At 38.4% G+C, this 25,831-nt stretch overlaps 1 protein-coding gene across 3 annotated transcripts in view; it reads left to right on the top strand.

The window, feature by feature from the left end:
* Positions 1 to 25,831, top strand: part of LOC103174998 (protein kinase C-binding protein NELL1) — a 164,112-nt gene that overhangs the window by 17,791 nt on the left and 120,490 nt on the right. For all 3 annotated transcript variants that reach the window (XM_042341382.1, XM_042341381.1, XM_042341380.1), the window contains 6 exons: positions 6,666 to 6,748; positions 10,031 to 10,159; positions 10,601 to 10,703; positions 17,154 to 17,227; positions 18,401 to 18,500; positions 23,115 to 23,243. In XM_042341382.1, the coding sequence (XP_042197316.1) occupies positions 6,666 to 6,748; positions 10,031 to 10,159; positions 10,601 to 10,703; positions 17,154 to 17,227; positions 18,401 to 18,500; positions 23,115 to 23,243 (618 nt within the window). The remainder of the gene's footprint in view (positions 1 to 6,665; positions 6,749 to 10,030; positions 10,160 to 10,600; positions 10,704 to 17,153; positions 17,228 to 18,400; positions 18,501 to 23,114; positions 23,244 to 25,831) is intronic.

The following is a 25,831-nucleotide window of genomic DNA, read 5'->3' as shown; positions in this document are numbered from 1 at the left end:
ACTGAACTGTAGAGTTATTTTGTAGATGACCTTCTTTTCCCCATGTGTGTGTTTGACTTTGACAGGCTTTCTTCTGTGGCCTGTAGTGCTCAACATTGTGCTCAACATTAATTCACATTGTGCTGCCACACCATGTTGGGGAAAAATGGGAAATAAATACTTTAAGCTTGATTTTCGTTTAGTAGTATATGTTCAGTCTAATTTGAGATTCAACGCATGTTGATGTTTATTCAGGAGTTCAAGGGTTAATCCTCCTCTAATTCACTGGTGAAGGGGGAATAAAGACTGCTGGTTGAGGCTCAGTGGGGCTGGGCTTTTTTTAGGTTTTAAATTGGTTTCTGCTGTTGGGTGCACTTCAATAGTGGATAAAAGGGCTGCACTTCTTCAACCGCATCCTCAAGTGGCAACTGGCAGTGTACTCTGGGACCTAATTAGTACCAACTGCAGCACATAGCAGTGAGCAGGTTTCATTTCTGTTTGTTTTCTTAAATTCCGACCACTGTTAGGCTATCGCGTGGGCATTTTCTTTTTGGTTCGTCTCGGACGTTGTATCTAAATAGGTCTCTAAAAGCATCATTGCAGCAATCTGTCAGGTCACATTTACCCGTATTAGCTTCCTTGATGTTCCTTGGTTTTGCATTGTTTATACATTTGTGATACATTTGGAAACCTGGATTTTTTTAAGTAGGATTCAGTTGGGAGTGAGAAGGGAAGACGTGTTAGTTTTCATCCTCCCTGGAAAGGGATGAGCCAAGATGCGACGGATTGCTGGCTAAGACCATCTGACTCAGTCCAGAACAATACTGTTATCAGGTCACTTAGCCACAATTTACATCTTAGCCAACTGTTTCAAGTTGCATAAAGATAATTGAACGTATTATTTATGACTTCCAGACAGGTTCACATAGCTAGTGATTTAGTATTAGCTTTTGAGAGAATAATTTATGCCTAATGTTGTTTTTGACATTTCTATTACAGTTTTAACACACAACCTCACAGCATATAATTGAAAGGAAGATGACCAATCTTTCCTTCAAACAGAAAATTAATACAAATTGCATATTACAAAAAGGGACTTGTCAATTCAAGTGCATACGTGACATTCTATTCAGAAATATATTTCCATAATTATGGTCTTGAATGTCTATTTGGAGTCCTGGCTGTTTGTTGGGTATGTTCCTTTTAAAAAAAATTATTATTTGCTAAAAACAGAATGTAAGAAAATTATTATTTTCAATTTCCTGACGATCCATAAAATTATCTGAAAGTTGAAGTTAATTTTGTTTGGAAAGGCAAGCCACTGAAATGAGCTCACATGAATGATGACGCACCTACCACATCTTACTCTCCTGTGAATTATTGGTTAAAGGCTGAAATCTCCAATGTGGCTTCATTCCTCTAAACTTCAATCCAAAGAGAGTCCTTTTTATTCAGTGCACTCTCATTAAAAATACAGAATATCTTGAGCTAATGCATACAGTGGCAACTCCTTTCTGAAATACACCAACTGGTCAGCCTCAATTAATGGAACTCTGAGTAAATGAACTTTTTGGTACCCTTCCGTGATTTAAAACGTTCTTTGTTCTTTGCCTTCAAAATTAACTATAACTTATCACCAGGATTCATCTCTGCGACTTGCTGTATGACAGGGAGACTTACTTCAAGATGCAATCAACAATAATCTTTGCAATGATAATAAAATAATAATAGATTGGCTATTCCAATGATTCCAAAGATTGAAGACAATGACCAAACATGAAATACCATTTAATGAGGAAAACTGAATCCTGTATTTCATTGTTCCATTTGTAAATCATAGGTACTCTTTATATATTGGGAAGTACTAGCCAAACAGCTGAGATTAAACACAATAATTCCTTACCTACACATTATTTTCCTGTTACAGTAAATCTTAAACATAGAATTGTTTGCAGCTTTCTTGGCTGTCAACAGGAAACAGACTTAGACAAGCGTATCCTGTCTACAGCAATTACTAAAATAATTGAAGCTGGGGATCTTTTGAGTTGTTGGTCCACCAATGAGGAATGTCACTTGTTTGCAGATTGTTTCTAAAATCAGAGCTGCAGTCACTTTGTGATCCCGAAGTATTACAATGCAGAGTGTTATCTGCGTAAAGAGATTAATCTCTGACATGATAAATCAACTTGGTCATAAATGGAGATTAAGGAAAAGATCCAGCTAACTACTATGCCTTGGGGATCAAGCATTACTTTGCTTCTTAATTGTTCACAGATTACCATCTGGTGCTGTCAATCTGAGCTGAAAGCCAACTGTCACTCAAATGTGCCTTTGATTCTGCATCTCTACTTTTGCCAGTAAAATAAAATCTGTGTGTGTGGCCATCTTAAAGTTTGGAAAATGCCAAGCCTTGCTATTCTAATGTGTTTGCCAGCTTTTCTTTGATAGACTCTTTCTGTTTATCTGGGCTAAGTTCAAAGAACTAAGTGAGGAATGCCATTGGTTCACGTTGCACATCTTGAAGTTGGACACTGATATGTTGCTGTGTATTGTCTTGGAAGCTAAAGGGCACTGCAAGCTATGGCATTCAGATGGCTGCCTTAAGAACATTAGGAACACTTTCTTTCTCTCTTCGTGCTGCTGGGATTTGGAAGTACAGAGACTGTTTTAAATTGCTGCTGTTGCCTTTGCTGTGGCATAATATTTAATATTCTCAGGCAAGACAGCAACAAGCATTGATTGAAATCAAGTGAGATAACTCCTGCAGTGCTTTTGAGGTTCACCTGCAGACTGATTTCATCAGTCAATAATCGCTAATAACCCCTTCTTGCTTAATTTCAAAATGGATCAATAACTAGAATGAATAATGCATTCAGAGTTGCTTAGTCTCTTCAAATGATTTCTGTTGCCAAGTGAACAATTTATGGTCTCTGGCAAACATTCAGGTCTTCAGGCTGGGGTTTGTGTTTTTCGTAATTCTTAACTGCTTTAGGCACAGATCTCCACGTGGCTGAATGAACTCCCTAAGTTAGTGGACACAACAACTGATGGAGAACCAGTCCCAAATATTATTGCAATGTATTGTTAAGTTTTCTACCAGTGGTTAGGGTTGTCAACTAGCAACCTCATGCCACAATTCTCTGTTGAAAATATCAACCTAGTCCTGGCATTGTGGTGCATTTAGGACAAAAATCCACATTCCAACATTAATGAGAGTTTGGAGAATCTTCTATCCTGTTGTAGCAACACATTATGGTTGGGGTTTGAAAAGACAACCAATTTGCTTAATAGTTGGCAGCAAGATTCTTCCCTCCTCCTCACCATAGAAATAGGAATGATCAAAGGCAAGCTATCTTGGGGCATCAGAGGAGGTGTGTGTCTGTTATTTCTGGTGCCATTCAGGTACCTTGTCAGCCAAAATGTTATTTTGCCACATTAGATCCCAATATCTTCCCAATAAGAAGATATCTCGCCATCTGGTGGAGAGAAGAGAGTGAGAGAGTGGGGGGGGAGAATGAGAGAGTGGCGTGGTGGTGGGGGTGTTTGGTTGTTACGAGTTTACTTTTCTGTGCCTCAAAGGAGCACTTTTGCAAAACTTATTGAACACTATTCTTGTAGCATTTAGCAGCCACTGCAGTTTTGTCACATGAATTATTACTTAGGAGTTAGGCAGGAAGTTGAATTTCCTTCTGAAAGGGTCACATTTGTGGAAGGAATACATAATTGCAGACTGTAGGAATCGCGATAAGCCTTTTACAGGTTGCTTGCTACAGCGTTCAGTCTAGGTTCCATAGCAGACAGTCGCACGGACAACATCCATTGAAAGCAGTATATTCATCAAACGCCTTAGCACACGGTTTACCAAGTTTAATTCCTTTTTGACCTTCCATACTGTTATCTTAAGCTTGGCCACGGTATATACAAAATGTGGAAGGTTACCTCTGGCCAAGTGCATTATGTGGAGAGCCTCTCTCCATGTCCCCAAGAAGGTCCTTTCCAACGCTTCACCACAGGCCTTCCTAAAGGTCTTGATCTACTATAGATTATTTTTTTCTCTCTCTCTGGTTTGATGCTGTGCTCGGCATGAAAAAAAAAGCACACACCTGGTATTCACTCTTGTTACAATTGTATGAATGTGACGCAATTGCAAGTTGATTGATCTCGGCTGTAGCAAGTTTGCGCTTGGGCCTAGGGGTGGGGGAGGCTGGACTTAGACCTGTATGTTAAGGTTGACAATGACCTACAAATGTGAATGCATTGATGAATGCATAATTGTGAGTGAGCCTCAAGATTTCTGCCTCCTAAATAATCTACCCTTAATGTACGCCTGGGATGAGGTGTCCTTCAAAATAGTTAGAGTGAAACCACTGAGACCAGACTTTGATAAATTACCTAAGATTTTAAAATATGTTAGTGCGTACTTAACCAAAATTCTTTCTGATGAAAGTCCACTTAGCCTCTTAATGCTACCGGGTGATGCTGTATCTCTTTGAGGTCTGGAAGTAGTTTTTTTTAGCCGAATATAAGTATGTCAGTGTTTCCAATTTAAATATTAATGTTGTACCAATTTCATTGTTAATGTATTTTTAAGAATGTATAATATATTCAAATGCAGCATGCAATTTGCCAGATAATAAAGATGAAATCTGGAAGATTTTTCAGAAATCTGAACAGCTCAATGTTGATAAACACTAGGTTGCCAAAAATTGCCGCACTTGAATTAGTTCTATGAATTGCAGCTAGGACTATCCAATTTCAGTGCCTTCTGTTGTGGTCTGATGAATCATTGAGGGAATCATTAAATTGATGCAAACACTGTAAAACATTCTAAACCAGTCATTCACCATCTAAAATGTACTATTCTACGTGACTTTTCACGGTGCAGTGGGAAAATTTTAAATGAAATAATTGAATGTGAGGACCTGATCAATTCTATGTTCGGATCAGGAATGCTTTTCGAGCGCAAGTAGAAAGCTGTTTGCTATGTGGGAATCTTATGCATTGCTTTTTATGCATTTATTTAGAACCTACTTTTATTTACTCTGACTTTAATAGTTTGAGGTTGAATTCTGAAGCATAAGGTGCTTGTGAAATGGTTTGCATTTTTAAATTTATTTTTAAAAATGCAAACCATTTCAAATATAGTGAATGCTGTAAATTTTTGTTGAAGACCTGTCGGTGTAGTTTGTTTTTCCATTTGTGGTTTTGAATAATGAACTGTTTGAATTCTCAATTCCTCCTGGCATAATGGATTTCTGCCCATTTTAAACATCTATAAAATGGGCATATTGTAGAGCAAAAGCATCTCATCAATGTTGCTGGATGGAAAATGCAAAATTCTGATACGGAACCGAACAAATTTATGTAATTGTAAATCCGTTGCAGAAATACAGGCATTATTAGTTAATTAAGTTAACCAACATTTAACATTCTATAATTCACAAAATGAAATGAATGATAATGACCCTAAAGGTATAGACAGAGAATTAAATTCTCTACCTCCATCTCAATTTGATTGCTTTCTCAGATATTAGGCATAGTTTTACAATCTCAAAATAACACATTTTACATTTGGTTTAAAAATAGCAATTCAGGATATATCCATCATAGATTGGTGGGGAACAAGCTGCAACCTTTAAAGTAAACGTATACGTTGTAAAATGAAAGTTAACCATCTATTAATTTAAAAAATACACATTGAAAACTTGGTTTCACAGTACAATTGTCACTTTTGTCCACCACCCAATATTTTCTCTTGTAGGTGCTCACCAATGCTAGATTATCGTTCACAAATGCTGGAAACTATTTTGTACCTGGATGATGAATATTGGCTGGCTATGTATTGTGCATCACAAATGAATTCAATCTTGTTCGTATTCGCCCATACTGTTTCCCGCAAGAATCATTGGTTGCGATCAGGAGTGGGCATCCTGATTTATTTCTCTGCTTTTATATTTGATTTTTTTTTGTTGCTAAAAATTAGCATTTTCAGAAGTCAATATTGAGAACATTTAAAATTAACTGGACTTGGGTGGGTGGCTGGCCTGAATATAAAATGCACAAACGTGTGCTTATCTCTTTAAATATGTTTCTCACATACATTTTCTTGCAATGTTGTCCTTATTACTGTACACATCATTAACTGTGACCTGTTAGATTATGTAAAACCCACTTATTTAATGCTATGTTACAAAACAGGACTTGTTGAAGTTAATTTGATAAACTGTTAATAAGTAATTAATACTGGGTTAAACCTGTGCTATTATTACGCATTAATTCTATTGCTGCTTCAGTCATCTCAGGAATTATCAGCAGCCATGATTTCTGCCTGAATTGTGTTCCGAGATGATGCTACCAACTGAAACATTGCTGCATTGCCAAATGCCAGCCAGCACTCTGGCTCTTTGTGCAGTTAATACACAGATATTTCAATGCAAATTATTGCCATGAAAATCACAAATCACCCAGTTTGCAAGAGTGGCACGTTTAGTGTTTTTTTTTTGCTGTTGTCACTTTTCTCTGACTTCTATAAAACAACCAGCAAAAGCAAACCTTGTGATTATCCCCATGGAAACTGTTAGATAATCTGAATACGCATATCTTGTGAATCTGCATGATCAGACATAAGCATTGTATTTGATCGATTCTTACCCTTTCAATCCCTTCTTTATTTTTGCCTTTTCGAGCATGCCCAACGTGCAGTGACTTTCTGAATCTGGTACAAGGGATTATGGATCTGCAGGAGCTCCTTGCCAAAATGACTACAAAAGTGAGTTTGAGATACAATCTCCCCTTTTTAATGTATTTTAATCGTTAACGCAGATTGCATTAGGTGTCTTTTCCTTTCGTATAATACCCGTAGGTTGAAAATGCATTTGTAAAGGTCAAGAATGATAAAGGAGCAGTGTAATTATACTTATTGTATCATGCAATAATGAATCGCCGTATTAGCCCTGTAATTTATCATGTTGATTAGCAGAAATTGTAAAAATTGCATTTGAGAATGACTTTCATGAGTTATATAAGTGACACGTTCATAAAGCCACAATTTTGTAAGATAAGAAAATGGATCCTTTTTGATTCCTGGAATTCAAAGGCGGGGAACTTGTAATGTGTCTCTTGGGCCCTAGTGCATCTATGGTTAAGTAACTTCACACAGTGAAGATGAACCAGAGGCGAAGCATTATGCGTACTGTGAATAGTGGGTGTTTTTAAAATTGAATTAACTTTGGCTTCCTGAACTATTAGCTCATGAAATTGCCTTCCCGTTGAATAAGCCAGTTTACGTAGTTCTATGAATGCAGTAACATGTAATTGCCATTAAAACATAATTCAAATGCCACATTCTGCAATATTTGAACATCAAGAAGGAATCTTACTTTGTGTTTAAGCAAGAACAAATGCTGGATAGATATTAAGCAGCCAATATTTTGAAGTAATTCATTCCAATGATGGAGGAATATTGCTTGCAAAATTAAACTTGAGTAAAATTGAGAAAGCGAGTCTGTCCATTTTATTTTGTTTACATGATGCAATAAAGTAAATCAGAAGTCAACATAAATGGCTTAAGTGTTTTTCAATGGGCTTGCTAATGTATTTCAGATTTTATTATTACCACAACTTAGTTTTCAATATGAAAGGTATAATGAAGCCTATGGTTGAATACCAACCTTTTATTCTGGAAAGCAACATTGAGGTTAGATTAGTTTTGAGGGTAGATTAAGTCAATGATAATACAATACAACATAACATTTGTATAGCGCCTTTCACGTCAGGAGGACGTCCCAAGGCACAAATCAAATCTCTGTAAATAAATGCAACTTTCTCGGATAGCAAATGCAATTGTGAATTGTTATGAAATACAGTGAACTTTTTAGCTGTGCAGTAATAAATTTAGAAACAGGACTCGGGGTTCTTGTTTTTTTTCAATACAATGTTTACAATGATGCAGTTCATGGTGAAGATTAAATAATGTAATCACTGCTGAAAAATGTAAAATTAACATTCTTGTCGTGCTCCATATAGCTTAACATTACAGATGGCCAATGCAGCCTCAAGAAATATGTCTTATTGCTGCCTTTATGTTGTGTATTTATCACAATCCAAAATAAGTTACTTTTACATGGGAAAATATCACAATTCATAGAATTATATATAATTACAGAGTGTTGCAGCACATAAATAGGCCTTTCAATCCAACTAGTCTGTGCTGGTGTTCATACTCCACATAAGCCTCCGCCCTTCCTATTCCCCTTTGTTTGGAGTTACCATCATGAGGAAACAATCGCATAATGGTTTAATTCCATTGAATCCTTTCATAAAATGCAAGAACTTCTCTATTACCTTTTTGTATCAAAGAGTATTGGTAAGAAACCTCCCTGAAGCAATCCACATGCTCCAGTCTTCACATAGGTAGTGTGGTCTAAATACAACCCTCCCCACATGGCTTTCCACTTTCTGTAACTAATCCTGTTTTAATTCAGATTCTATTATTATCCCAAAACGGGATGAAAAATTAACAGTACTCGTCATGAAAAAATCATCACAGCTAATGGTAATTTCAAACCTATAACCTGACATTAGAGCTTCAGTCGTGTTTACTACTCATGCATAGCCTTTCACATTAGAGAAAGTGGCTTTCCCACCTCACATGAAATAATAATTGAGTGAAAGTTTAGGGAAATGAGTCTAGATTACTCATGCTTTACTTTGTTCTAGAAACGTTAAGACATATACATTTAAATTTCAAAACAAATGCTCAGAAAGGGTGCTGCAACTCTATGTATAGTTAAATGTTTTATTTAGCCTTTTCAACAAACAATCTCTCTCTCTCTGGTTGAAGCTCTGAATCATGATCATAAGATCTTACTACAGTAAATCCCTAATGTGTTAAATTGAGATCCAATAAGCCCTTTAAATCAGCCAGCTCTGTGTATGATGCTTCCAGTTCTGATTTTGAGAATCCTGAACTTTCAACTGAGCATCTTTTCAAGGGGATAAATAAAAATGAAAATTTCAGGGTATTTTTAGTGGTGGATAGAACAATGTTTTACTTTGCCAAGCAAGTTCAAATCTCCATGTGGGCTTCTTGTATTTTTTGCTTTGACACTTTGAATAACTGGCTTGATGGGCATTCTGTTGGACAGCAACAGTTCAGATTGAACATCTCAATCCAGAGTGCCTTGTTGCTGTTCAAAGGTCATTTGTGACTTTTATTCTTGTCACAAATTAGCTTTAAATCAATTTGTCAGGTTACTTGGTTCATCGTACAAGCTCTGCAACAGGCTAGCCAGTCCCTCTTCAGTATTTGAAGAGGGCTTTCCTTCTCAATCATTTCAAACTTTCTCATGTCTTGGAACAGTTTGTGGCAGTCTACTTGCTGACAACAATGGAGTCCTGTAGCTCAGTGGTTAGAGCACTCGCTTTGCAAGCGAGAGACCTGAGTTCAATTCCAGACAGGGCGAAACCTTGGGCAAGTTTCCTTACTCCACACGCCTAATAATAATCCCTCCAAAACCAAAAACAATAATAAATTGGTCATTTTCAATCAACGACTGTTTGTGGGACATTGCTGTGCGCAATTGGCTGCCGCGTTCGCCCACAAATATACAGTCAATTCACTTTACAGTGTGTTCTGTGAAGCGCTTTGGGACATCCTCCCGACGTGAAAAGCGCTATATCAAATGCAAGGATTATTATTAAGGATTATTATTATTATAACAATAAGCTTCGGCGCTGTACATGGCAAACACAAAGGTTGCGGTTCCTGTTGATAAGTTGCTGGTTGGAGGATATCCTTTAGCAGGACTTCCTGGAGGAGCTTTGTACTTTGCCTAAGGTGCCTCTGGGGCTTGTATTTTTTCCCACAATTGCCACGTAATTGGTGTGGTTTTGTCCAATTTACCTGTGCCTGATGCAAGCGGGCAATTTTTTTTTCTTGGGGTGGGTGCGGGGCAGTGGGGCAGCGTGGAGATTGTGAAATTTAGCAGAGGCATTTTAAAAGTGGATGGATATTCCGACAGATATTTCATTACCAATGTTTCTGTTGCAGCTAAACTATGCAGAAAATCGTCTGAGTGAGCTGGAGAATTGTTACTGTGAGAGAACATGTCAGGTGAACACTTTGGTGCGCCACAATATGGAATCGTGGGTTGAAAATTGCAAACAATGTACCTGCAAGGTAATTGTTGATGTTGGATGCTCTCCAAAGCACTCAATCACCCGGGAACTCGCTTGACCACTTCTACCTTTCCTTCTGTTTTTCCTGCGAATACAGGATACTCAGTTTGTACCCATTTATGTTGCTAGGGCATGATAATTTCTGGGTTATTTTGATATATAGTGTGGACATGCAATTTCTTTTTCTTAACTCTATCAATTTGAGAACGCATCATACATTGAAACACTTCACACATTCCAATTCCTTGTTAGTTTCTGAAAGATTGTTTTGCTTCTGTTCAATAAGCTACGTGAGTTTTTATGGTGGAAACTAATTCCACAATCGTTCATTCGGTGAGCACAGAGGGTGTGCAGATACAATGCAAGATAAATGGAGTTCAAGAAAATCATCTTTTCAAAAAAAATGGAATCAGTCGTTAATTCCTCTCTTTTTCTTCTCCAGAATGGAGTTGTTGAGTGCAAACGCCTTGCGTGTCCTCCTCAATCCTGCCCGACAGATTTCCGACCAGTGTTTACAGAAGGCAAATGCTGCAAAGAATGTAGGCGTAAGTAAACAAGTGTGCATTCTGATCCCAATTTGTAATTTCAAGGTGCTTTAACAGATGGTTCTTCATTACAATACCTGGAAAGATTTTCATGATTACACTTTTTTAAAAAAGAAAACTGTGATTGATTTCTCTTTGCTCTCTTCTTATCTCTCTCTCAATAAACTTGCTTTCCTTGTTCCCTATTGCCCTGTTCTCTCTCCTTCTCACTCTTTGTTCTGAGTCTCTCATCCTAACCAAGCACAGTCCTGACAAAATGCAATACAATAGTTGCACAGGCTTTGATTTTTGCCCTCTGTGAGACACTGTGTCTTCACGTTATCAAAAGGATTGCATCTTTAGAAAAACATAAGAAGAATTAGGAGCAGGAATAGGCCATTCGGCCCCTCGAGCCTGCCCCGCCATTCGATAAGATAATGTCTGATCTTCAGACCTAACTCTAATTACCTGCCCTATCCCCATAGCCCCTAATCCCTCTATTTTTTAAAAATCTATCAGTCTCAGCCTTGAAGATGTTCAAGGACTGAGCATCTACAGCCTTCTGGGGTAGTGAATTCCATAAATTCACTGCCCTCTGAGTGAAGAAATGTTTCCTCAACTCTGTTCTAAAAGGCTGACCCTTAATTTTAAGACTGTGACCCCTGGTTATAGATTCTCCTACCAGGGGAAACAGACCCTCAGTGTTGACTTTATCCAGCCCTTTAAGAATCTTATGTTTCAATAAAATCTCCCCTAATTCTTCTGTACTCTAGATAATACAGCCCTAGTTTATTCAGCCTATCCTCACAGGTCAGTCCCATCATCCCAGGAACTAACCGAGTGAATCTACGCTGCACCCCCTCTAGGGCAAGTATGTCCTTTTTTAAATAAGGAGACCAAAACTGCACACAATACTGTAGGTGCGGTCTCACCAAGGCCCTGTCCAGTTGCAGCAAGACTTCCCTACTCTTGTACTTTCTGCTCGTCTCTCTCACTGTTTTGATCCACGTATGAAGAATGGTTACATGAACAATGAACTGCAAGGCTGCCAGACCCGTTTCTGATTTGCGTTAAGATAAATCACCTGAGTCTTCCCTACTTTGAATGTTCATATCCAGATGCTGCTTCTTGGCTTTTCTCCACGTGGCAACATTGAGTAATGTTCTGTCCCAGCTCTGTGCATGAGAAACACTTGTTGCTTCTCTCCTTTTTTTGAGCTGCATTGTCCTGATTTTTCGACACTGTTCCAGTTGTACAATATACCAGCTGAGAGGAACAAGCAGGCAGAATCTATTGAGTTTTTTTTAATATAACTGAGACAGATACTTGGGATGCAAGAGTATTTGGGAAATGGGATTTAAAGATCTATCATCATCTAATAAAGTGGTGAATAAACTTTGAGGGCTGAATGGCCTATTCGTATGTTCTAAGTTGTCGTTTTCCAGTACAGTCCAACTCCAGGCTCCGTGGCTTCGTGCTAGTACTGTAGGTAACACTTGAGGACTGTATGATTAATGACGAGAGTGAATGCTGCTGAGAAAGTTAAGGTGATCTTTTGAGCTTTTCCTGTATCCACAAAGCATAATTACAATATTTACGAAAGGATTTGTCCAGATTGAACACATGATTCTATTTGTGCCATCTTTGGTGTGATTTCTGGGCACAAAAATAACTTTCGCTGGACATTGTTGCACAGCAACACATCAGTTTTTCATTAGGTAGCGTGAAGAATGAAAGAGACTGAACAAATAGAGAGACTTTCACGCGAAAGTCACTATTAACCTTGTGTCGATTGACTGGAGTGTACGACATCAACAGCAGCTGTATCAACTGAGGTATTGCTGTGAAATTTCAGTGAAGAAAATGGAGGGGAGCTATTGTCTTCTGCTCCCCGCTAAATGTATGACCATGTAGTTTCTGAGCTGTAATGGATGTAAATACAATCCAACACATAATTAACAGATGTTTTGAAGGTGGAGCTGCAAAACGAAACCAGTAAATTTAAATAGATGAATGAGATTTGATGGGTGAAATGTACAAAAAGTTATCTTCTACTGTGATATCAATGCACACAATGCAAGCTTATTTTATGATTTAAAGTGAAGGGCATTCAGTGGGCTGTGTGTTGTCAAGTCTGCGCACTGAAAAAGAATAATCATCTGTCCCTATTTTCTCATTTCCAGTCCTGTGAGTCCAAATGATTGCATTCCCAATGCAGTCACTAGTTTTGGCTAGAGTCCATAAAACTCACATTTAATAAAAGCAGTGCCTCTCTGAACAGTCACATCACTATCCAACACATCGAACGCAGAGGCAACATATTCTTTCAGAGAAATACAGCAGAAGATAGCTTTCCCCTTCTCCCCAAGGGCAAGTGTCTTGCCTCCACTAACACTTTCCAGAAATAGAGTTGGTGAGTTTGGGAACTTGTGATGTTAGGTTCCTGTGCCTGAAATCTATCGTCATCATGTTGATGTACCAATAAGATGCCATTTTCAAGGGATTTTATCAATCTTGTTTTTAAACCGAAGTGCTTTGTGTTTGTTAGAGTCTGGGATATAATGCATTATTATGGAAAGCTTGTTTGAAGCCTAAAGTGCTTTACTTGAATGGAATTTCAATGTGATTTTAGATTAGGGCTAGATTTTTCATTCCTATTCCTCAGATTGCATTTTTAATCAATGGTGAAGAGTCTACAACTTGCGTAGATGGTAATTCCAAGAATTAAACTCATAAGCATATGAATAGATTTGACCCACATATGGATGTGAAGAAAATACAGCCAGGAACTGTGTTTCGACTTTACCACTGTACAGCTTTGCCTTAAGAACATCCAGATTTTTGGTAGTGAATAATGTTAGATGCGGGTGGTATACGATGAACAGAGAACATATTAATTTTGGTTGAATAAGGACTAAAGACATTCATTGAGAAAGCTGGCTAAATGCTCCAGACACGGATTTATTATCCAAGGTAATAGCAGACTTTGAGACGGTTATGAGCATTGAACATCCTTGTTTCAGATGTTAAAATGTACTTTACATGTCATTATAAATTCACACAATGCTGATTTTTTTTCTCTGCCTTTGTACCTGAAGGGCTACATTTTGTACAACTTCATGCATTTAATACAAGCAGGTTTTGAGAACATCTCAATTTGTTATGCTTTCTCAGTTAGTCGAGTATAATGTAAATCGTTCAGCACCACAACCACCGTTGTTTTAATCCTTCCTCACATTTGACGCAAGGTTATTTTACCAGGCCCTTGACCAATAATATTGTACTGTAGTGAAGTGCTGGACTGGAGACCGAGACATGACAAGAACCCTCGTAAATATAATTACCTTCCCCTTAGTGAGCTGTCCTGGTAACTTTCAAGAAACGCATTGAGGGGCGAGATTATGTATACCATGGGTCCTGTCCTATATTCTTTCAACTACACACAGGAACAGCTCTTTCAGTGTTGGATTTCATGATTTCTGTGTAAAGTGGGTGGCTCTCTTCTGTGCACAGCATTGGCCCATAGTAGCTTGCAATCCCAGAGGTGTCAATACCCTGATAAAATAAATGGCTCATTGTATTCTGCATCACAGCACACGATAGGCCTTGCAGAATTGTACATCAATATAAAGCAGTTCACAGCTCATGGCCGTAGCCTACACGAGTGGATCTAACATTCATAAAGTAGCTAATAAGAGTTGATTCGTGTGTTTAAATTTATCAACACTTTAATACAGTCACTACACTTTACAGTAAATCCTGTGAAATGGTTGAAATATTTATATTGCAGCTGTATTTGTCTTGCAGTGTTGTCACCTGGTTAGTCTTGCTAGCCGGACTATTCAATAAATGCACCATAAAACTCAGTGGAATGTTACATGTTCTCGAGAAAACTTTTATCCTTGTTTCCACTAAACCTTTTATAAAATATATAAAGTTCTGCAAAAAAACACAAAATACTGCAGATGCTGGAATCTGAAACCAAAACAGTGAGAGCTGGGAAAACTCAGCAGGTCAGGCAGCATCTATGGAGAAAGGAAAGTGAGTCAATGTTTAGGGTCCACGACCCTTCGTCAGAACTGCAATTAGCTGGTTAATTTAAGACTTTAGGTCTTGATATTCCATGCGTGTCCTATTTATAAAATGTGACCACAACTGTGACAACCTGCATTTACTAACATACTTCTAAACCTCAGAATCTACAGGAAATTGTACCATTGAATCCCATGACTTCAGAAATGACATCATTGGTTTTCTGTAACCAGAGTAGAACATGGTGTCTGTAGCTCAGTGGATAGAGCACTCACCTCACAAGTGAGAGACCTGGGTTCGATTCCTGAGAGGGCGAAATGTTGGGCAAGTTTCCTTACTCCACACGCCTCTGTTTACCAAGCAGTAAGTAGGAACCCAGTTGTTAATCGATTGGTGGATCAATTTTCCGTGGTTAATATTTTCTTCAAAAAAATAATAATAAATTGGTCATTTCAATCCATGACTGTTTGTGGGACACTGCTTTGCGCAATTGGCTGCCGCGTTTCGCCCACAAAATATGCAGTCAATTCACTTTACAGTATATTCTGTGAAGCCCTTTGAGACGTCTCAAAGACATGATAAAGCAGTGTATTAAATGCAAGGATTATTATTATTATCATATTATAACACTACAGTGCTACAAGTTTGCTTCACGTATTCCAATATCTAAAGTTAAATATACTGTGGACAGCCCTGTTCCTGCGCCTTAAATTGCTAGGTTTAGAAAAATTATTTGCAGAATCTAAACCAAAGGAATATTAGTTGGTGATTGTTTTATGTGAGGTTTTTTTATGTTTTTGTTTTGTTGTGCATTTTCCCCCCTTTCCATTTGTATGCAACCTGGTGTGTGTGTGTGTACATAGAATCTTATACATGCAAATGTTTATATGCAAATAAAGAGCTAATGCATAAGTGCTGATTTCTCACTTATGTCTTTCTCTAATTCTAAGTGCAAAATTATTGCAAACATCTGTCCGTTTCCGTGCTCCAGGTTGAGGTGTGAATGGGACAGTAATCGTAACTGTATTAGGACTCCCTGTTGTGTAATTGTAATGATGTGTGAGACTCATTAAAGTGTTTGCCCAGCTGTAGCTGCAAAGATGTTTGAATTCCTACCTCTTAGAGCATATCTTGGATATGTTGCTAAATTAGATATGAATTATAGCCAAATTTATATTGTGGATTCACTTCAAGAAGTGGACCTGAGTTCTGGCTCCCCGTGTCTCAGAGTTGGGGAATACACTGCAGGGTGGCTTGTAAAGTTTCAGTTTGCATTTGTTCACCCTTGTGGACACGAGGTGTAGCCTTCCTTCCTCAGAATCAGGGAAGAGGTGGTAGAGGTGTCCAGGATGGCGTTGCTGCTCTGTAGGCGCAGGTTAAGCTGCTCAGTCTACTGGTGGCTGGTCTCGGCCAGGGGAGTGGTAAAGAATAATAATAATCCTTGCATTTTGATATAGCGCCTTATCCCATTTTTGAGATGTCTCAAGCGCTTCACAGAATATACTGTAAAGTGAATTGACTGTATATTTTGTAGATGAAACGCTGCAGTCAATTGTGCACAGCAGTGCCCCACAAACAGTCGTCGATTGAAGTAACCAATTTTTTTTAATATATACCTGAGAATGAATAGATACGTTTCTCAGGTGTAGCTGCTTAATGGTGGGTGGGGGGTGGGGTGCGGTGGAAGGAGGCAATGGTGCTGTTTGAGGTACCCATACCTTTGACTTTCCTGAGGAGCCACTTGTTTAGGTGGTATGTGTTGCTCTCACAGGTGCTACTGACACCTTGTTAACTTTGCTGCTTCTGGAGTTGCTGTCACCAGCCACCTTTTAGATGTTATACTCCAACCTGTGCAGTCATTCTTAAATTGACCATTTTCAGATACCAGCTGAGAGTTCAAGGCCTAGCCTCCACATAACGGGAATGTACTGTTATTGACTGTGACTTGTTTGTGGTCTCAAGTGATGGAATCTTTTGAACATCCACTGGGCAGTGCTGAAGAAATGACTAGAGAATCAGAAATCTTTCCACTTTCCTTCTTCCTGTCAACTAAGGACCTCTCTGTGCTGTGGTTGCTAGTGTATCTGAGCTTGGCATGTTAGACATGCCAGCTTTCCAATATGATTTTAAGCCTAAGTTTGCCAGTGAACAGCACGGGTCAATGAATTGTGCCAGTAAAGTGCTCGGGTTGCATTGAAATTTAAACGGGAGCCATTGTTTCCTAAATGAAGTCCTACAAGAATACTCTCGAATATTATGATTTTCTTTGTATTGCAGTCTCATATTGCACTATCTTGTAACTGCAGTTACACTGCTACAGTTGACTGTGTATTCGGGATCTGTGAATCCATTCTTGTTTGTAAGATGGTAATGTCGACAACTTCTTCCACCCTGACTTATTCTACGTATAATTGGAATCTATTGCATTTGTTCCTGCAGCTATATGTCTCTATGGGGGGCAGAAGCTTGCTGAAGGGCAGCGTGCATTGAAATCAAACTGCCGGGAGTGCAGAGTAAGTATAAAATGGCTCCTTTTATTTCTCAACATTCCGTGTTGCTTCCATCATCAATTTAGGCAATGCATTAATTGAAACGGAGAACAGTTTTAAAAATCTAAATGCAATAGTTTTTAGCAGGATGCAACTGCTGGAGACCATTGTGGGAAGCTGATTGATCACAATTGGAAAACAGCTTAAGCCAGACAAATTCAACTTGGAAATGCTGTAAATTGCTTTCAACCTTTCTCAAGGTTTTTGTGTTTCCATACGCACTGTTGCTGATGGTTGGCACTGGTACAAATGTTTTGTGTGTCTGTATAATCTATATATTCATAAAGCGTGTGGCATTTCATAAACTTATTGTGATAAACACCTGTGGTAATTAAATTGCATATTATATTGATAAGTGTTTCGATATCCCTCAGAAGTGTCTGAATAGCTATAGCTCATAAGGTATTTCTGGAAAATTATCGAATTACAATTTAAACTTTCTTTCTCCGGTTCTCAAATTGAGCAGCAGCAGAGTGGAAAGTTTGAGTTTCATTGTTTGCTGCTCCTGCTCTTTGTGCATGGTGATCTATGACTCCAACATTGATCAAAGCATCTGAATTGTCCATTGCAGATTTGACACCATTACCAATAGCCTTGTGAAAGCTAAACGTTAAAGTGACTACATTTATCAGCACAGGAATGGATCGTTATTAGATGCTCACTGTGTTTAACAAGATCCTGAAGTAACATCTACAACCTCACCAGTCTTCAGCACTAATGTTTCTGACCATTGGTTGTCTCAAGTGCTGATGCTGTTGGTTTCTAGCGCTGAGACTGTGGAGCTGGCCAGTTCACAGTAATTTTTCACCGTGAGCTGAGAGTCTGGATTAATCCACCTTCTCAGGTGACAGGGAACCAGTTGAAGAAGGTGAGCAGGACCTTCAAGGGTTTCAGTTGAGATTGGTTTACTTTTGCAGCAAGCTCCAGTTTAGCAGTTAATTGTATTGCAAGGGTTTAGTTTGAGATACTAGAACTTTTTTTATATTTGTATTCGGGTACTTAGAATTTCTTACTTTAAATTCAGCGAGGATTTTTATTTAATGTGGCATATTGCAGATTTCAAAATGCATGATATTCTTGTTTTCTTGACACGAGAGGGTATTTGGTTTTAATGATGACTGAATTGATGCTCGACAGAACCGTACGATGGTCATTGTTCACGAGGCCTGCCCGGCTCTGAACTGCCCGCCGAGCCAACAGCTTCAGCCCGAGAGCCGCTGCTGCAATGTGTGCCGGGGTAAGGAAATGTTCGCACTTCACAGTCCAGTCACTCGTTCGGAACTGTTTAAAAATGTAAATATATTGCAAACCAGCTATTTTGACGAGATTTGAAATGTCTCCAGCTGCAGCAGTATGCCGACAGCATAATAACTTTTCTCTGTGTAGCTCCCGACGAATACTGTTCGGTATTGTCCATTTCACTTGGAAATAAGTTCTGCTTATAAGGAAGTTTGTGTTGCACGCGTTACTTCCCACTCCTCCACCACCCCCACTGCACGCACCAATCATTTGAATACTTTCATAGCACCTGCAACGCAGGAACAAGCCATTCGCCGCAACATGTTATAATGAAAGCAATGGGAGTTTGGATAAATATGAGCTGTTTTGCTTGTAAATAAATATTTCAATATCTTTCTTTCGGATTTTCCAAGTGATCTGCACTTGGACCCTTTAATCCTGTACTCTGTATACTTCCAGCAATGACTACTGGAAAGATAAAGTAGTTCTTGCTTATTAGAAACAGGAGTCTTAAAAGGCACAGAATAATTTTGTTAATCTTTCTCCTTCCAGAACACCCCCCTCCCACCCCCCGTTTTAAAAAAATACTGGAATAAGAGACGGCTATTTGATCCACAGAGCATGTACTACTGTTCTTCACCAGATATTTGTTTTATTTATGGAGTGAATTGACTGGTAATTGCACTGTGCATATATCTGCTCCTTTGTTGAGCGGAAGGTCTTCTCTCCCACCTTGTTTTGAGGCATGTAAACTTGAAGTCTGTGCTCTCTATTTTTGCACACAGTCTAAGTCAAACCGTGTGCTTAAACATATATCATTTATGCTTCTCAGCATTCTGATAAGCAAATCCTATCTCCTTTCCCAGTCAACTCTCCAATACAAATTAGTTCAATTCTCCTGTTGGTCCCAGAATCATCCTTGTCACTCTCTGTGCATGTTCACCAATATTTTGTAAAATTTTGAATGCAGAATGCCCAAGGTTGCTTATACTATTCCAAATGTAGCCTCACCAGTGTTTCCACATAATAATAATATTAATAATCCTTGCATTTGATATAGCGCCTTATCACGTCTTCGAGACGTCTCAAAGCGCTTCACAGAATATACTGCAAAGTGAATTGACTGTATATTTTATGGGCGAAACGCGGCAGCCAATTGCGCACAGCAGTGTCCCACACACAGTCGTGACATAACAGTTGAATAATTGTTTTCAGCTTCTACTGAATTGGCTGGATATGCATCCTGATATACGATGTGGTTTGCTGAAGACAGTTTTACAATAATTGTGTTGTTTGCTATATGAACATTTGTTTATGTAAATTCACAACATGAGATTTGCACCAATTGCAAAGTGTACTTTATACTGACAGTGCTAATGAATTCTGTATGACTTTAAATGCAAAGAGATGCCAGATTTTGTAGATCAGTAGTCAATTACAATCCAGTATGCTACCCTCCTTCTCCCTCTATGCTTTCCAATTAAAATAGCTATAGCGTTCTTTATGCATTGGTCAGTGTGCCACTTTTTGTCTGCCCTATTTTTTTCCCCCAGATATTTAGCTTGCTTTCTATACATGGAAGCACTTGAGTCTCGCTTTAAAGTCAAATGATTCACTTCCAGATCATTACGCTTGTTTATTTGCTAGAATCTTGTCTGTATACTAAAGCTGCCACCACACCAAACCTGGAAAATGGCATTTTATATGTTGCTTTGCCAACGTTTGTTAGAGGTATATAAGTATTTGTATGTTACAAAAAAAATCACGACTATTCAAAGATAAATTTAGCACTCATTTTGTTATTTGTGTATTTGCATAAATTAGTACATTTGTCACAGATTATCCTAATCCCACAGAATAGGTTCCAAATCCCTTGTTTGCTGTAACCATTGTTCACTCCACTCCACAGTGGAGTACAGAATGAGGCAAAGCATGAAGTAACTGACAGAATGGATTTTTTTTCTAGTGGATTACTAATAAAACTATACAACTGCAATTCAGGAAAATACACCCCTCAGGATTTACAGATTATTAGTTTTATTGATTGATTTGATAAAATGCTGGTCTTGGAGAATTAGTTTTGAAATAGAAATGCTAGACGATGAGTTAAGAGGGTTTGAGAGACTCTCACCAATTGTGGCTTGTTGGTGCCTTATATTCCCAGGTCATTCAATCACAGATAGATAAAGTTAGTTCTCAATCACTGCTTTTTGTGTGCAGGATACAATGTCCTTGCAACTGCAAACCAAAGAGTGACTGCTTCCCTACCTCAATGTCTTGCTTTGCTAGACTGTACTTGCGTATCTAACCATCTATGCTGAGAATATCAATAACATGAAAGGGCTCTATTCTGTGAATGTACAAGTGATGTATAATGCCAAGAATATTGTGGCAGATGTCCGTGCCAGTTATCTTTGTCGTGTCCCCAATTCATTTAGCCTTGACAATTGTGTACTGGATGGAAATGTTTTTTGGACTGGAGGCTGGCTGTTAGCTGATTCTCTGCATATGTGTTTTGGATTTAAGTAACTTTAAATACTAATATCTTTAAATGGTGCACATTGGGGGGAAAAAATCCTTGAAAAATGAATTCTCTTGCAAACCAAGTCAGCACTATGGGATCAGACACAAAGAGATGATGGAACTCGTTTGATGGTTCGAGTCTTAGGGTACATGTTTGAGATGCAGCTACTTGCGTTTTTATTCAGGATACAGTGAATTTGGTCAGCATGCTGAAGAGTTAGTCCAGTGTTTCTCAATGACGATATTGAACCATTACGTCACTCTGCAGTCGAGTGAGAATATTGCGTTTGGATAAAACACCAAGAAAATCCTGGTTTAAGGAATTTCAAGCTCCGTGTCTCAAGATTTACCTCTTTGACAGTGCTTTCACCTCCCACTCCCTTCACCACTCAACTCGGGTATCAGGCCAGCAGTGTCTAGCGTTCTGGGAAGACGTCTTGATGTGAAAGGCGCAATATAAATGTAAATTTGTATTGTAAGACGTTACAAAGTCATACAAACGAGGCGAGACAATCTGAATTACGTTCTCTCCTTCCACGGCTGGTACCAATTGTTATTTTCACAAGAAGGCGTTCAATGACTCTAAGCTTCTATGTGCTCTCAATGCTCATTAGCACATCTCTGTCTGTTTCCGGACCTTGCCCTCTGTTGGATAACACAAACTTTATTATTAGTAAACCTTCTCCCTGTGGAAACTCCTGTGTGAATAATAGGTAGAGAGAGCCGCCTACATTTTGAATAGCTTCCTGTTGCAGTTCACCGAGGTAACTGGGATGATTAATCTGCATTTACATGGGATTTCTGAATGTGTGTGAATTTAATGCTGAACTGTGAAAAGTTAAATTTGAGATGATACTTCGCAAAATTTCAACATTTGAATTCTGCAATTTCAAGCATCTTTTCACAGGCAACATATAATCAATGAATTAGCTTTGCTTTTGCTTTTGATTAAATCCAACTGGTGTTCAGAGACTTATCCATTGATTGGCATATAAAATACCTCCGCTAGCAGGATAGCTAATTTACTCACTTTCATTTAGATCATTGGAATAAATGTCTAAAATTGCAATCTTTTTGTATTTAATTCTAGTGCAGAAATGCTATTAAAATACCCAAAGGGTTATGTTTAAAATTGCTTTGCTTGCTATTATTATCTCTGAGGCTTTGAGCCAGGCCCGTTCAATCTATTTATGAACACGTAAAATGAGTTATTTGGTTTGTTTAGATCAGAGTCCTTGCATAAAGTAATATTCTCCACAGTCCATAATTGAATGTTTCCATTCTATGTTTCAACTTCCGCAAACCCATCTCCAACTTTCATTGGAATGAGAACACAAGTGGCACACAAAGCAATGCGGTTTATTTCAGAAGCAAAGTGCGGATGTACAGCAAGAGTTCCATATTGAGTTGGTGTCCATTCAGATGTACTCTGCTTCATTTAACTTAAATAATACATACAGAGCCAGCCGCCCCTTTTATCAGGCTCCACGCTAGTAAAAGTAGATTAAACTTGCTGCCGTCTTGGTTTCTACATTTTTTCTACAATGTATATTGGAACAATGCTGTGCGCAATTGGCTGCCTCATTTCGCCCACAAAATACACAGTCAGTTCACTTTACAGTGTATTTTGTGAAGCGCTTTGACATTCTAAATGACATAACTATATCAAATGCAAGGGCTATTGTTATTAAGAACTTCCTAGTAGGTGGACAAACATTGAGTATCATGATCCAAGTCAAACAGTAGAAGGAAAATTTACAATATAAAAAAAGCCTCAACCTTTACAGCCTGTTCTGGTAAATAGAAGAGCATTATCAAAAAGGATATTTCTTTGTTATGATGAACACGGTATGTATTTGGTGCATTTCATCTTCCTGATAGATTGTATTAAACCTGTAACAATAAAGTACATTGTCAGCCAGGACTTCCATTCTAAAACCTCAACTCAGTGGTAGTTTCCAATATGCAGTTTTGCCAATTGTATTCTTGCTTAGAATCTATTCATTGTGATTTGCAGTGCATACTTACTTACAGTGCTTACTGTTCTTCGGATAAATGATGCCCAGTATTAACTATGTTTACACCACAGGTCATGACTTCTGTGCGGAAGGACACCGATGCGGTGAGAACTCAGCTTGCTGGAATCTCAACACAAAAGCTATCTGCGTCTGCAAGAATGGCTTTGTTCCTGTCCAGGGCGACTCAGCATATTGTGAAGGTAGGAAATGGTTTTCAGCAGCATTTTGATTACACAGACTTTCTCGCTATGGTTTGGAAAAGAGAAACTCGTTGTTCGTGCTTTTAATTGGATATGGGGATGAAATTTGCAATATTTCAGAACTATCACAAGGAACATTGCAAATTTCACCCCATGATCTCTGCAGTTCACTACGCTGTTGGGAGAGAAATTCCACTTCGTTCTAGATTTACTCAATTTATGTAGCACTTTCCAGAAATTGACAAATTCTTAAATGCAGCCTTAATTTTGAAACTCTGGAAGTTCTTTCAAGAAAACCAGCTTCAAAGTTGACGCCGAATTCAACAATTTACCAAATTCTGGAGGTCACAACTACATAAATGGAATGAATCTAGATCCAGGCGGAACTTCTTCCCAAGCCAGGTAGGGAGTGTGTTAACAGGTGGCTGACGGATTGAGTCAGAGTTGGTGGAGAGGTGGCTATGTGCATTTCTGCTTTTGAATTTAGTTTCGAAATCGATTGTCTGGCCAGATATTTAGAAGTTTTCAGTGATATATCTTAGTTTAATAACAGTTGCTTCAGTGCATTTGTAGGTAATTCCAACAGATGTTGTATTTCTTAAAACTTTTTAAGTCTTTGTGAGTGATCACACAGTGCTGACTTGGTTGCAAGAGAATTCACTTACTAGGGACTTGTTTTTATTCCTGGTTATAAACTGACCAGTGGGTAAACTTAATTGTAACAGATAGTCCTGTTGTTTGCCTTGATCACAGCTGCTGTCCTCCATCCTTGTTTGTTTTTGGTCATTTGTCATCATTCCCAGGCCACATTGTGACTTTACTGCTTCAAAGGTGGACAAATGGTTTTGCACACTTGTGGGTCTCAAGAACATTCTGGGTTTGGTCAGTCCTGGATTCCCATGGCTCTTGTAAACATGAGTATGCCACTGGACAGAGTCGGTGACTTAATTGTCCTTGCTAATCTGATGAAGGGCTTTAGGTTTCATTTACATTCAGCGTACATGGAGGCAGCATCTTTGTGTTAATTTTCCTCGCTGGTCAGATAAAAAGCCAAATCGAAGACAATCGGCTGAACAAAATGTTAGCAGCTTGCCTGTTTGGTTCTTATAATATTGTAATGCACAACTCACAAATTCTTGGGTTTTAAATCTAGATATTTTCTCCAATTTATTTGAGACTTCTGCTTTCCTGTCTGCATTCTTAAACCTCCCACTAAAACCTGGATTTTTTTAGAGAGCAACTTTGAAGTTCTCCTGCATTTCTTGACAGCTGTTTGCACTAATGGAATGGACACCATATAGCCTGAAGATGGACTGATTTTCATCTTGAAGTGGAATTAAGTCAGTGGTTCCAAAGAAATCTACATTCTTGTTGGAGTTTCCATTCCTGGCAGGCGGGTGCCTGGCAATGTTTGGGATTATATTTTGCTTAACTTGCAGTTGCTTTATATGAAAAAGAAACTCCAGTTTCTGATATATATGTGACGGATTCCTGCGGCTGATGTATTTTCATGTTGATTGTTTGTCCCTTTGTGTTCCCTCTCGGTTGTCTTATTCATTTGTAATACATTTGCAAAAGGAAAGCTTCTTACTACCTCTAATATATTCCACTTACCAATGCTTGTGGTTTTTTTTATTCTCAATGTTTAATAAAAATGTATCGGCACAAAACATCAGGAAGTGAGGAAAACCAATTCAAAGTAAATATTCCTTCAATTAGCTAATATGTGAGCATTGATTAGTGCTATCAGACTTAGAGGACCCTTTAGCTCATTTATTCTTCTGCATCCTTCCAGAATACCCAACCTATCTATCCCATTACAGAATTGAGCTTTTCTGCTCTCCACCACTCTTCCTGGTGACCTGCTCCAGCTGTTAATTACCCTCTGTATTCAGGAATACTTCCTTGTGTCCATCCTAAACTTACCCTTCTCAGCACTGAACCTGTGTCCTCTTATTTAGAGCTGGTCTGTATGATGTTATTATGTGGACGGTAGAATAATGAACATGATTGGAGATTACTGTTAACTTGATCCCAGTCTGCGCATTTGTTACATGCACTTTGTGAAATATTAATCGCAGAAATATTTATTGCAGGGATATTTTTAATTGAGATGCTTTATGACAATTTTTGTGACCGTTTCCGAGCATTAATGGGAACTTACTGCCATTGTTTGTCGCAAACTGATGTTAGGTTAGTCCTCAGTACGTCTAGTGGAAGATAAGCCCTGTCATTTTTCAAATCATGTTCCGTAATAGACTAACTACTCAACAGGAGCGATTAGCTGCTTTTATCAATAAAATGCCACAAAAAAAGGCATTAAGCAGAGCTGAGTACAGGGTTAAATCTATCATATTTGTTGAAGCTAAAAAGAAGTTCATGATCCAAAACCAGAACATTGATCTTTGAATGCAATGTTCCATCTGAGTAACCTTTTATAATTAACTCTAATCTGCGTTCAGTTGCTGCATTTAATGTGCAGAATGACTTCTTGAAAATATTACAACATGGATTTTCTGATTTCCCATTTGAATTTGCTAACTGATAAAAGGATTGTGTAGAAATCCATTCATCTGTCTCCAACCATA

Source organism: Callorhinchus milii, unplaced genomic scaffold (assembly GCF_018977255.1).
Source record: "Callorhinchus milii isolate IMCB2004 unplaced genomic scaffold, IMCB_Cmil_1.0 Scaffold17, whole genome shotgun sequence".
Lineage (NCBI taxonomy): Eukaryota > Metazoa > Chordata > Chondrichthyes > Chimaeriformes > Callorhinchidae > Callorhinchus > Callorhinchus milii.
Note: the sequence above shows the minus strand (reverse complement) of the source record. Positions and strands in the feature narration are given on the sequence as shown.